Source organism: Leucopleurus acutus, assembly GCF_964270905.1.
Source record: "Leucopleurus acutus genome assembly, chromosome: 14".
Taxonomy (NCBI): domain Eukaryota; kingdom Metazoa; phylum Chordata; class Mammalia; order Artiodactyla; family Delphinidae; genus Leucopleurus; species Leucopleurus acutus.
Genome location: NC_139156.1, coordinates 60,357,119 through 60,370,114, shown reverse-complemented (window position 1 = coordinate 60,370,114; position 12,996 = coordinate 60,357,119). Strand labels below are relative to the sequence as shown.

The 12,996-nt window shown below is 39.5% G+C and overlaps 1 protein-coding gene across 2 annotated transcripts in view; it reads right to left on the bottom strand.

Annotated features, from left to right (window-relative positions):
* Positions 1–3,978: 3,978 nt before the first annotated feature.
* Positions 3,979–12,996, bottom strand: part of ASCC1 (activating signal cointegrator 1 complex subunit 1) — a 101,330-nt gene continuing 92,312 nt past the window's right edge. For both annotated transcript variants that reach the window (XM_082855097.1, XM_082855099.1), the window contains exons 10-11: positions 8,125–8,283; positions 3,979–7,049 (exon numbers count right to left, since the gene is read on the bottom strand). In XM_082855097.1, coding sequence (XP_082711223.1) covers positions 8,167–8,283 — 117 coding nt within the window. In that variant the 3' untranslated portion in view covers positions 3,979–7,049; positions 8,125–8,166. The remainder of the gene's footprint in view (positions 7,050–8,124; positions 8,284–12,996) is intronic.

Sequence of the window (12,996 nt, the reverse complement as noted above, 5' to 3'; positions counted from 1 at the left end):
CTCTTTTTAGGGCAACCCTAAAAGGCAAATGTCTGGCTATTTCATCTGCCTTGAGGTAAATTTGAAAAAGGCACATTTGCTACGGTTTTGACTTCAGTTGATTTTAATAAGCCACTGGGGAAAGGGGTGTGGGGAGGCTGGGTTTGTTTGAGGTGTTTAAGTTTTTGTTAAAATTGTGATCCTTATCATTGCCTTTAGAAATGTGTTGACATACACATTTCTGGGCACAGTCCCAGGATCAGAGCAGAAATGGGGTGAGGTTTACATCACAAATAAATTGAAGAGGAAACAGATAATCTGACAGGACAAAACATATTAAACTTTTGGGACCCAAGCCCTAGATTGTGTTTTTATTTAAAAAAACAAACAAAAAACTTGGCTGCTGTGATGTTAAAAAAAAAAAAAATCAAAGGCAATGAATAACATGATCTTAATCAGTAGGAAAGAAACACAGGTTGAAAGGTTCATAGTCACCCTGAGTCTGGCTTGCCTGGGAATTCTGAATGCATCAATGGCTTGGGTTGGGGTCCCTTGGGAAAACAGAAAACAACAACTCCCTTTCCATGTTTTCTTCTTCTGTGCAGTTGGATTTAGAGGTGGTGCTGCAATGAGGCCCTGGCCATGGATGTCTACATCTCACAGTAAATAAAGCAGGCTTGCCTTGCCCAGTTGTACACAGCCGCAGTGTACAATGGAAGAGCAATCTGTTGTCATATAGACTGGGGATGGAATCCCTCTTACTAGCTGGGTTCTTGGGCAAAATACTTAATCTATCTTCTATCTATAAATTAATGATACCACCCATCTCAGAAAATTGCTGTGAAACCCATGCAAAATTACATACTAAGTGCCTGGGCATAGTGAACATTTTTGAAATGTTAGATCTTCTTCCCTCAGGTTGGGAAGAGGTGGCTATGATGTCCCATAGTTCTGAATACGTACTAACATTTGCCAGCTTTTTCCATTTCAATCCTCGTCTTTTAGCAAACCTAATTACATGTCTCCAAGACATTGAGGAGGTAGATCCTAGATGTCATAGCTCTCCCATTCTAATACTATCTTATGAAGTCCCTGGTCTTCTGAAATTACTACAGTTGCCCAATAAAGAGTCTGGAAAGGCACTAACAAGATGCCCATCAATAAGACAATAGCTCTTTCCAGACCCCTGAAGGTCAAAATGTTTCCCACACTCCTCCAATGGGACCTGCCTTCTGTAGCACCTTCAAGCTGGGTCAATATTAGTCCTGGGCTTAAAGCAAATCAATAACAGTCCAGGACTATTAGTTAATCCAATAGTAAAGCTATTTAGGAGGGAAAATCCAAATTTCCAGATGAGGGAGAAAAGAGCTGTAGAAAATGGACAATAACTATTGTTTATAAAGAAGAAAAGGTTTTCCTAAATTTTGAAGGACTTACTGGCAGGTCAGCCTTGAAAGGGGCCCCAAAGCTGCTGGGTGTATCTGATAAATGGTACATATGTTTCATGCTTTTCTTCTGTTTGTATTTAATATTTAGCAATACAAAATGGAGGAAGGAACCTCAGTTTCCAAATAAGAAACTTAAATTTAACCACATCTTTAAAACCATTTAATCTCATTTCTAGATGACCTCACGAACATAAAAAGACAAACATACAAAGATGTTCAATCCAGAATTATTTATAATAGCCAAACCTGGAAACCAAATCAAGGTCCATTAGTTAGGGATCAACTAGTTAAATTATAATACATACAACAGGCTATGGTACAGACATTAAAAATCATGTAGATCTGTATCTACTGACAACTAATGTGATCCACTACATATTACTGGGTAAGACAAGCTCATTATAGAAAACCATGTATCACTTGATCCCATTTGGAAGGAAGTGACAGTATAGTGCAGCAGTTCTCAAACTTTCTGGTCTCAGGAGTCCTGTACACTGAAAGATTACTGAGGACCCCAAAGAACTTTTGTTTTTGTTCATGTGAGATATACAGTATAGACACTGATATACTGTACTTGAAAATAAAACTAAGCCTGCCTCTCAATTTTTCTGTGAACCTAAAACTGCTCTAAAAAATCTTTCAAAAAAAACTTAATTAAAAAAGTGTATTTAAAAATAACAATACCAAACCCATATTAACAAAATAACATATTTTATGAAAAAAATTATATTCCCCACCCCCCGCACACACCAAATTAATAAGAGTAGTCGTATTGTTACTGTTTTACACTTTGGCAAATCTCTTTAATGTCTGGCTCAAAAGAAGAAAGGTAGATTACCTTCTGCATTATAGCAAGTGTATTAGTTTGTTAGGGCTGCCATAACAAAATACCACAGACTAGGTGGCTTAAACAACAGCATTTATTTTCTCAATAAATTCTGGAGGCTAGAAGTCCAAGATTAAAGTGTTGGCAGACTTGGGAATTCCCTGGTGTTCAGTGGTTAAGACTCCCTGCTTTCACTGCCGAGGGCCTGGGTTCAATCCCTGGTCGGGAAACTAAGATCCCACAAGCAGCAAAGCACGGCCAAAAAAAAAAGAAAAAAAAAGGTGTTGGTAGACTTGGTTTCTCCTGTCTCTTCCTGGCTTGCAGATGGCTGCCTTCTTGCTGTCATACATGGTCTTTCCTCTGTGCATGCACATATCTGATGTTTTTCTTTCTTTCTTTTTTGGTTGTCAAATGATCCTTTATTGAAATATTTTCCTTTGCTGTCCTTAACTAGCTGGGCATTCCACTGCACCACTGTTGATGTCATCCATGATGTCATGAGGGTGGCAGCCATCAACATTGCAGTCCACCAACTGGGCAGTCCCTGGGATCTCTTTAATGGTTCCAGACAGTTCTTGAGCTAAAAATAAGTGCCACAACTGTTGGGCAATGTTGGCAATCTCATCAAAAATTGTATGTCCACTGTGCTTAATGTTCTGCTTCTTTCTGTCTCTTGGCCATTCCTTGAAGGCTTTGATGATCAGGGCAGAGGCAGAAGGAACTTCCTCAGTCTGGCCCTGTCTGTTCTGAATTGGTCAGTTTCACTGACATTCTCGGACCCTTCCAATCACCAGTTACTAGGCAATATCATCAACCAAACTTTTTTTTTTTTTTTTTTGTGGTACGCGGGCCTCTCACTGCTGTGGCCTCTCCCGTTGCGGAGCACAGCCTCCGGACGCGCAGGCTCAGCGGCCATGGCTCACGGGCCCAGCCGCCCCGCAGCATGTGGGATCCTCCCGGACCGGGGCACGAACCCGCGTCCCCTGCATCGGCAGGCGGACCCCCAACCACTGCGCCACCAGGGAAGCCCAACCAAACTTTTTTGGAGACAGACCCAGGGAGATGATCTCGGTAGTCAGGGGTCCGATGTTTCTTTGTGTGTCCAAATTTCCTCTAGTTATAAGGCCATCAGTCAGAGTGGCTTAGGGCCCACCCTAACAGCCTCAGCCTCATTTTAACTTAATCACCTCTTTAAAGGCCTTATCTCCAAACAGTCACATTCTGAGGTACTAGGGGGTGACCGCTTCAACATATGAATTCTCAGGGGACACAATTCAGCCCATAATAGTAGCTATAATGGGAAGTAGCTAGTAAAAGCACAGCAGAAGTACTGAGAGCAAACTGAGTTTCTCTCTAAAAACATGTATCTATAACCTAAGCCTACCAACTTACAAGATTCTACAAAACACAAAAATATACAAACATATATTCTATTAACCATCAGTGTGATGATGTTACCATATCATATAGCCTTTGCAAAACTCCACTGTACACTCAGGAGAGAATCAGAGTGAAAAAGGCTAATTATGCCTTAATATTTTTATGAAAATAGTAGGACATTCCCACCCCTCCAAAGGATCTCAGGGACTCTGAGGGGTACAAAGACCACATTTTAAGAACCACAGATACAAGCACTATGACCTCAGGCAAATTTCTTAACCTTGTTAAGCCTCAGTTTCTAAAATGAGGTTAATGATAACACCAACTTAAGTGGGCTTGTAAAGATTTAATGAATAAATACACATTATTCACAAATAAATGACAAATGTGAGCATTCTGCTAATATTAGCTGTTATCATTTGTGAAAAATTACTTAGCAACATGATTCATGTGCTTAAATGCATAGGAAGTAGTAATCTCTGGATGAGGAAATTTATTTTTTAAACAAATATTTAAATTGAAGCATAACAGTGGAAAAAGCATAAGACAAAGTAGATAGCTTGATGATTTTTCACACAGTAATCTTATTTTACCTTTGTTTGAGAGATCATTTTATTAATAACAACAAAAAAGTTATTGATAAACAACCACAACAGCAGCCCCTTTTCTCACCTATAGCATCCTTGGGTTTTGCTATCCATCTCTCTGTAAGCATCAAGACAGAATCTGAGAGGTGTTCCTTAACTCAATACCCCTCTGGTACCATCAGGTTCTCTTTGGCACAAGGAAAAGCGCACAGTGCAAGAGCAAACCTGAACCAAGCTTTGTGTCATTATGAAGCTGGATTCTCATCCGTGTCCAATTTAGTAAACTCTGAAGTTCACTTAAAAAATAACCATTATAGGACTTCCCTGGTGGTCCAGTGGTTAAGAATCCGCCAATGCAGAGGACACAGGTTCAAACCCTGGTCCGGGAAGATCGCACGTGACATTGGGCAACTAAGCACATGCACCACAACTACTGAGCCTGCATTCTAGAGCCCACGAGCCGCAACTACTGAGCCCACACCCCACAACTACTGAAGCCTGCGCACCGCAACTACTGAGCCAACGCATTGCAACTACTGAAGCCCACATGCTCTGGGGCCCGTATGCCACAACTACTGAGTCACGTGCTGCAACTACTGAAGCCTGCACGCCTAGAGCCCGTGCTCTGCAACAAAGAGAAGCCACCGCAATGAGAAGCCCGTGCACTGCAACAAAGAGTAGCTCCCACTCACCGCAACTAGAGAAAATCGCACGTGCAGCAATGAAGACCCAACGCAGCCAAAAATAAGTAAATAACCATTATAAGAAACATTTGTCATGTTTCTACCAAGGGTATAGAGTTCATTTGGGGGTAACTCATTGTGCCCCTTCAAAAAAACACCAATATTATTCTCCATAACAAAGTTCCTTATATAATAACACATACCTTGTGTAATAATCATGGTGAGAGATTTTTTTCCCCTTCTCCTCTTAGAGGAGTTGAGGGTGAATTTAGTGTCTCAAAAACCAACTGGAGTGATGTTAGGTGCAATTTAACTCTATTTCAGTGCAGAATGAACTGCAAAGTGGTAATACTAAGGGAGACTGGATTATAAGCACAGAAGTAAATCCTCCATCCTTGACCCCATTACAGTTTGGTGAAAGGGGACCTGAAATCTTGAAAAATTCTTTTAGCTCCATTAAAAATTATTTGCTCTCTAACACTGTTGCTCTTCTCTAAAAGTTCTACGTCAAAACTACCTGCTACTCCCCCTTCTACAACAGTAGTTTAAAGTGTACTTTCTTTAGAGCTACATTGTCTCAAAAATTTGTCTATTGGCTTCTAGAAAGAAAACTTAAAATTTTTTTCCAATTCTACCAATACCTACAAACTTACAAAACAAACAACAATACATAAGCACACACTCTATTAACCATTAGAGTGATGATGTCACCATATCACATAGCTGCTGGAAAACTCCACTTTACAAGTATGAGAGAATGAGAGTGAAAAAGACAAAAAACTTGTGAAAAATTACTTGTGAAAAATTACAGTATGATAAGTCCTTAAATGCATAGTTACCTCTAAATACTAAATAATAGAATTTCTAATTCTGTTAAGAATTTAGCATTTGATATATAAAGTTACATTTTCCAAAGACAAAAATTTTTTCCTAAAAACGTTAAGTCATACCTCTGATACTCAAAAGAAGACCTCTCTACTTACTGCCCAACGGCAGCTGTCAGAAAGAAATCAGTAAGGCAGAAGCGGGACCAAGAAGAGGTGAGGGCACTGAATTTCAGTCAACTCTGCTATTCAGTACTACCTCTGGGAGCGCTCATTCCCATATGTCATTTAACAATCAGAGGTGAGTGAGGTAAAAGCTCAACTTAAATAAAAAAATGAATATTACCAGTAGAAAGCTATTTTGGGAAAAAGCAACCCTTTTTTTGTGTGTGGGGGGGTGGGGAAAAGCAGGCACCAATACGTAACACCGATATGTAAATATGCTATGCTATTGAATAAGTGATGGCAGCAATGTATCCCAACACACACTGACTAAGGGGGTCAAACTGAAACTATATAATAATACTAAAAGAAATACACAGTTACTTTAGAAATTCATTTATTCACAAATGATCTGTGCAGTCACACTGATAGATCTCTGAGTGTTATACACAGCCCTTACCATGTCGTGGCCTTATTAACACACGGGATTCAGAATCATACTTCTCAAATAGAAAGTAAGAATCAAGATTAAGACTAAGGAATGAAGGAAAAAGAGAGGCCATGGAGGGAGAAAGGCTGTGAGGGGGTAGAGATGAGAGGTAACAACAGTGAGGCTGGAGCTCCCCAGCAGAGAGTGTGGCAGGACTGATGGGTGGGGCAAACCTGTGCTGGGAGCTCCCTCCCTTTGCTGGTCTGCAGCAAGGAAGGAGTGAGTGCCTTCTGTGGCTGACACTCTCCCAGGGAACTCTGCATAGTCCTGATGGTATCACCATTGCTTTGATTGCTGCTGCCCTGAGAAGTAAACAGAAAAGAGCTACAATACTGCAGCTCCATCAGTGGCATGGGAAGGCAAGGGTTAGGGTAGGGTGAAGGAACAGGAATCTAAGAAATATACAAGGTACCAACTTCAAAAGAAAAAGGACAGATCAAAGTAAAAGGTAAAAACTTTACCAGTTATTTTGCTAAAGTTTAAATTCTAAGTAGTAAAGGAATTGAAAGCAGGGTCTCAGATATTTGTACACCCATGTTCATAGGGCATTATTCACAACAGCCAAGAAGTGGAAGGAACCCAAGTGTCCATCGATGGAAGACTGGATGAACAAAATGTGGTTCAGTCGACCCTCCATATCCATGGGTTCCACATCCGTGGAGTCAACCAACTGCAGACCAAAAATATTGAGAAAAAAAATTACAGAAAGTTACAGAAAGGAAAACTTGAATTTACTGTGTGCCGGCAAATATTTACATGGCATTTACATTGTGTTTGGTATTATAAATAACTTAGAGATGATTTAAAGTATACAGGAGGGTATGCATAGGTTATATGCAAATATTATGCCATTTTATATAAGGGACTTGAGAATCCACAGATACCAAGGGAGGTACTGAAACCAAGGGAAACCGAGGGATGAGTGTATATACATCGGATGGAATATTACTCAACCTTAACAAGGAAGGAAGTCCTGACACATGCTACAAAATGGATGAACCTTGAGGACATTATGCTAAGTAGAATAAGCCAGTCACAAAAAGACAAATACTGTATGATTCCACTTATATGAGGTATCTCAAGTAGTCAAATCCATAGAAAGAGAAAGTAGAATGGTGGTTGCCAGGGGCCTGCGGGGGTGGGGGGCAAGAAGAGTTGCTTAAATGGGTACAGAGTTTCAGATTTGCAAGACAAAGAATTTCTAGAGATAGTTCACAACAATATGAATATACCTAACACTACCAAACTATATATTTGAAAATGGCTTAAGACGGTAAATTTTAGGTTATGTGTTTTTTACCACAATAAAAAACAAATTCTGGGTATTGATTAAAAGGGGGAGGGAAAAAATACAAACCTTTACAATCTGTAGATATTATCTAGGTGGAGAGATTAATAAGATCACACATCTGTAATTCTCTTTTAAAGTATTAATATAAGTTTAAATGGTTGAGGCAAAATCAGTAGGTATATAAGAAATAATGCAAATCTGAGCTCCACAGGGCTTCAGAGGTACATTTTCAGAGAAGAGCTTTGGAAAGAGAGGTAGACCCTGTGAAAGATGAACAAGCTAAGGGTTACAGGTATATGTTCTCCCTGTGCTCACAACCATCTCGCTGACAGTGCGATGACTGTGGACCACCATTAGACACCATGGTATCCTTGGGGAATCACCCAGGAAAGTTATCACCCAAATTTCCACATCCCTCCTTGGCAATTAAAATGATGATACTTTCCCTCAGCACCTTGTGAGGATGTTTAGTTTCCAGTGTTTCCCAAGATCCACCTCAGGAGAAGTCAATTTGTCCACAAGAGGCATAGTTTCCAAAGCTGTCTACTGTGAACCTCTGAGAGATGTGAATTGAATTGAGCTTTAGGGTACCAAAGCAGAAGTTCTCAAATAGCTGAAAAGGAAGAATAAAAACTCAGAGTGAATATCCAAAGAAAATCATGGATGAAAACATTAAACATCAGATTCTCTTGTAAAAACACCACAACAATCCCGACAAACTTCCTGTGCTTTCTTTTCAGTATTTATTCTGAAAAATGATCCTGGAGAGGAGGGATAGGAGCGGGAGTGAGAAAAGAACAGCAGCTCTTCGCTGATTAATTGAAAAGCCTCCTCTGACAAAATGCACTAGAGAAAGAGGTCTGAGAAGTCAACTCCAAAATGTATCTATTGAGCAGATATGACCAGGAACTTGTAACAAACATCCTAGGGCCATACCCTGATCCATAGGGCCTAACAAAGCTGCTTCTATGACTTTCTGTCACTGACCATGCAGGATGTTAGTTTTGTTACAGACAGGATAAAATTTGATATAATATATTCCCCCACCTCGTCAACAACATTTATTAGAAACACTGACTAAAATAAACAGAAGATAAGGTTCCTGCCCTACAAATAATTCTGATAACCCAGCGAGGAGTACAGAACACTTTCGCACACAAAACAGCCAGAGGAACACTTCTATTGAATGATATAACAAATACAAATGATAATATTTATCAAAAGCCTTTCATTAGACTTTGGATTCAAGCCAGCGTCCTAAAGTAAATGCTCTTTACTACAATTCTTTATTTAAAAAGCTTTCAACTTTGTCAGAGGGAGGGATGAGCCACACTCTGAGAAAGACCTGCTTTTGTGATCAGCACATTTACAAGGCAGAATGCAAAATGACATCAGAATTCATTCGAGGAAAATTAAGCCACACTGCTTAGATAATGAGTGTCAAAGAGTAAAGGGCTGACCTTCTTCTGTTAGGATGGAAGAGTTGCTCTTTCTTAAAATGTCAGCACAATCCTGAGAAAGCCTTTCAGTACGTGAACCAACAATGCTTGAGTAGAACCTAAAGCTGAGACCTTTGCACATTAGCAAGTGACTGTCTTGTCTCTTCACTTATTTTTATAGTATCTCTATAGCCATGGACTTCAGCCACTGTCACCTTTCCTCTTCCTGCAATTAATGGCCTAGCGAAATGCCCGGGGTTCATTTAAAGTCTAACTTTATAAAGCCCAGTAAATACTGATTCTTCAACATGACATCAACTTGACCCCAAAGATCTATTTAGAGGTTGTGTGCCGCATTGTCTTGTCTTTCAGAAAGGTGATCAGCTCTTGCCTGCATTGATTTACACAATTAACTTCTCTTCCTGGCTTCAGCAGCCTGTTCAAACCATATCCACCCTTTTGTGTAAAGAAATACAGCCCGAAATGTTTATCGGCTAATCCCTTTGCTGAACGTTAATTTGAAGTGAAAGCCATGCCAACAAGACTGACAGATTTACAGCTTTACAAACTGAAGCCTTCTAGGTACAAAGAAGACATAACCAAAGGGGCAATAAAAGACAAGGCAAAACCAAAAGGGAACTCATAATACTTTCAACAAGTTAGTTTTTAGGGATTAGCAGTCCATGGTTCTTCTCTTTGTACCTATGCTTCCAAGTGATGGAGACACCACAGCTAGGAGCTGGAAAGTACTTACCTCTGACTTCACTTTGCCTTTTAAATACTTATAACCTCCAGACGGCATGATTTGCCAGGGAGATTTCTCATGCTTTAGGTTTGAAGCAAAGAGTATAAATATGGTGATAATGAAGTTAGCTGGGATGTGATTTCAATGCAGTAATTACACAAATTAAGAGAAGACTGAACACAAATTCCCATGCTCCTCTAAGACAAGAGCAGCAGGTGGAAAGACTGAAGTCAGTCTAAACTTACGACAGGCACGTGGGAGCCGGGTGGCTGTGGACAGACAACACCACCCATGGTACAAGATCATAATGGGTAAAGACTCAATAAGATGAACAAGTCGAAGTACCTTCCTTGTAAACTGTAAAGCACTCCTGAAAACTAAATAGTTCCTATGATGTTTACAACATCTTTCTACTCTTCTTAACCGGTCCTTATTCTACCTTCATAGGCTGCCATCTTCTTCCGTACCTTTAACATCATAATCAAATGGATTTCTTATCCAAAGTCCCTAGTGCAAGGCCAAGCTTCATTTTAGCCTTTCCTGTCCCCATGTTCTTGTTCTCTCTCTATGTTTATGATGATTTAGTAACAATTTTTCATAGTTATTTTATTGTTTAGTCATTGTTTTATCTTTAGTCTTAAGCTTCTCTTTTAGTTCTGCCAATTATTTCTGGTGACTCGTTAAAATATAAGCTCTACAGAAGAAAGATCTTCTATGTTCTTCAAAGCTGAATCCCACTATATGCTGTAACTGTATCTATGCATATGATCAATAAGCATTTGTTGGATAAAATGACAACAATATCGAATGTTGGAGATGTCTGTGTACTTTGTGTAGGAAAAGAGAAAACTATAACATGGCCTTGTTTAGATGGATATAAAAATCTCATTTATAGATCACCACCTAGGAATCCTTGAACAAGACTTACCCAATGGTATTACCTCTAATGTAACCTCAACTGTAACTACTTGTGAAGAAAGAATTTATAGTTATTAGTAATGGAAGTTTCACATATTCCTTTAAATTTCTATGTGTTTCTTATTTGCCAAAGCCTAGTCTTAGCTCAAATTTCTGATCTAGAATGTCACTGAGCACCTGATATTATGCATTTTCATGTAAAGAGGCATATGATGTGGTGTTGTCTCCCAGGCAACTGCCATCTGGTTAGGGAGGATGGGGTATGTGTCAGAAGAGAGGCATGTTGATGACACGGGTGTGTTCACCTTGTGAAAAGTTACTGTATTATGTACTCAATTAAAGTTTACCTAAAACAATATAGGTGGCAAAGGTTAAGTGTGGGAGGAGAGGTAAAGGCAATTAATAAATGCAGCGGGAGGTAAGAAAACAATGGATGTAGAGGGCTGGGGCATCTAGAAAAGCCATCTGGAAGAGTCAGAAACTGAGCTGGGCCTTGTAGCAAGTCTAAGACTTAGTGAAGAGGAGGAGGGAGGGCAGCATGAAGGCGGAAATGGGTATATGGAGGGTCAAGTAGGCCAGGTTAGATGTAATGGAGGGTTCCTAAAAAGAAGCAGTGAAAAGACTAAGGCTAAAGACATAAGGAGGGAAAATCAGATTAAGGGGGGCCCTGAGGGTCAGGTTCAGAAGTTAGACTTCATTCTAGACGGTGGGGAACCACTGAAGGCTTCTGAGTAAGCTGGTGGCCCAAGATGAAAACCAAGGGAAATTAATCTGGGTGTGGCATATTGATTGTGCTGACTGGAGAAAGGAACAAGAGAAGAAAGAAAAGGAGACCAGGGTAGCAGTTAAACTGTGAGATACTGAGTGTCTACTGACTAAAAATAGTAGTAGTGGGCCTGGAAAGATTGGAGCAGATGTTAATACTATGAATGAAACACAGAACAGACTCCGTGATTTTCTGGATGAGAGGAAGGAGATACAAAAAGAAGATGAGAAAAGTCATGGATGACAGGGTAAAGGGATATGTGAGGGTACCACTGAGAGCGACAGAACATTTCTGAGTGGGAGCTATTTTATGGGGAAAAACAAAAAAATTCAGATCTGTTTACACACTCATTCTGTGTCTTTAGCTGTGTGTCTCAAGCCCTTCTCCAACCAAGGGTTTGCCTGGTATGCTCTGAGAATATATATTAAAGACATGAAATCCGTAGCACAGTTAAGTGGAAGCACATCACCATAAACAGTTTACAACGGTCTACTTTTTTAATTGAGTAGTAGTTCTCTATGTATTAGGGAAATGAACTCTGTGTGATGAACTGCAAATATATTTTCCCCCAATTTGTCATCTGTCTTTTGACCTTACTTATGGTGATTTTTACCATGTCAATTTAAATTTTTATAAACTCAAAAATATCATAACAGATTTTTTTTCCCTCCCGCTCCCCCTCATAACAGATTTTTAAAACAAAGTTACCTAATGCCAATATTGTTATATATTAAAAAATCAAGGTGAACAACATATATATATGTTGACAACAACACTAATGAAGTAAAGATCATAAGAGCCAAAGTTTACTGAGCAAGCATGCATGCCGGGCATTATACTTCGGGCTCTATGTGATCATCTGACTGCCTCCTCACAACCCCAAGAAGCAGATACTATTATTAACCCCCATTTTAGGGTTGAAGCTGAAATTTAAAAGGCTAAAGTAACTTGCCCAAGAATACACAGCAAGTAAACAGTGGAAAATTGACATTCATAAAGCTGGAAAAGAAAAGGAAATTAAGAGTCAAACCCAGAACTTATATACAAAACAGAAACAGACCCACAGACACAGAAAACAAATTTATGATTATCAAAGGGGAAAGGTGGGGGAGGGATAAATTAGGAGTTTGGGATTAACATATATACACTATTATACACAAAATAGATAGCCAACAAGGACCTACTGTATAGCACAGGGAACTACACTCGATATTATGTGATAACCTACATGAGAAAAGAATCTGAAAAAAAAAGATATATATGTATGTATAACTGAATCACTTTGCTGTACACCTGAAACTAACACAACACTGTACATCAACTCTACTTCAATTATAAAAAGAAAAAAAGATTCAAACCCAGATAGCCTAACTCTGAAGTCTGAACTCTTTAACCTCTGTACTCTACAGCCTCTCCTTGTGGGTGATGCCCCTTAAAACCTGGCCCTGCTAAACCACA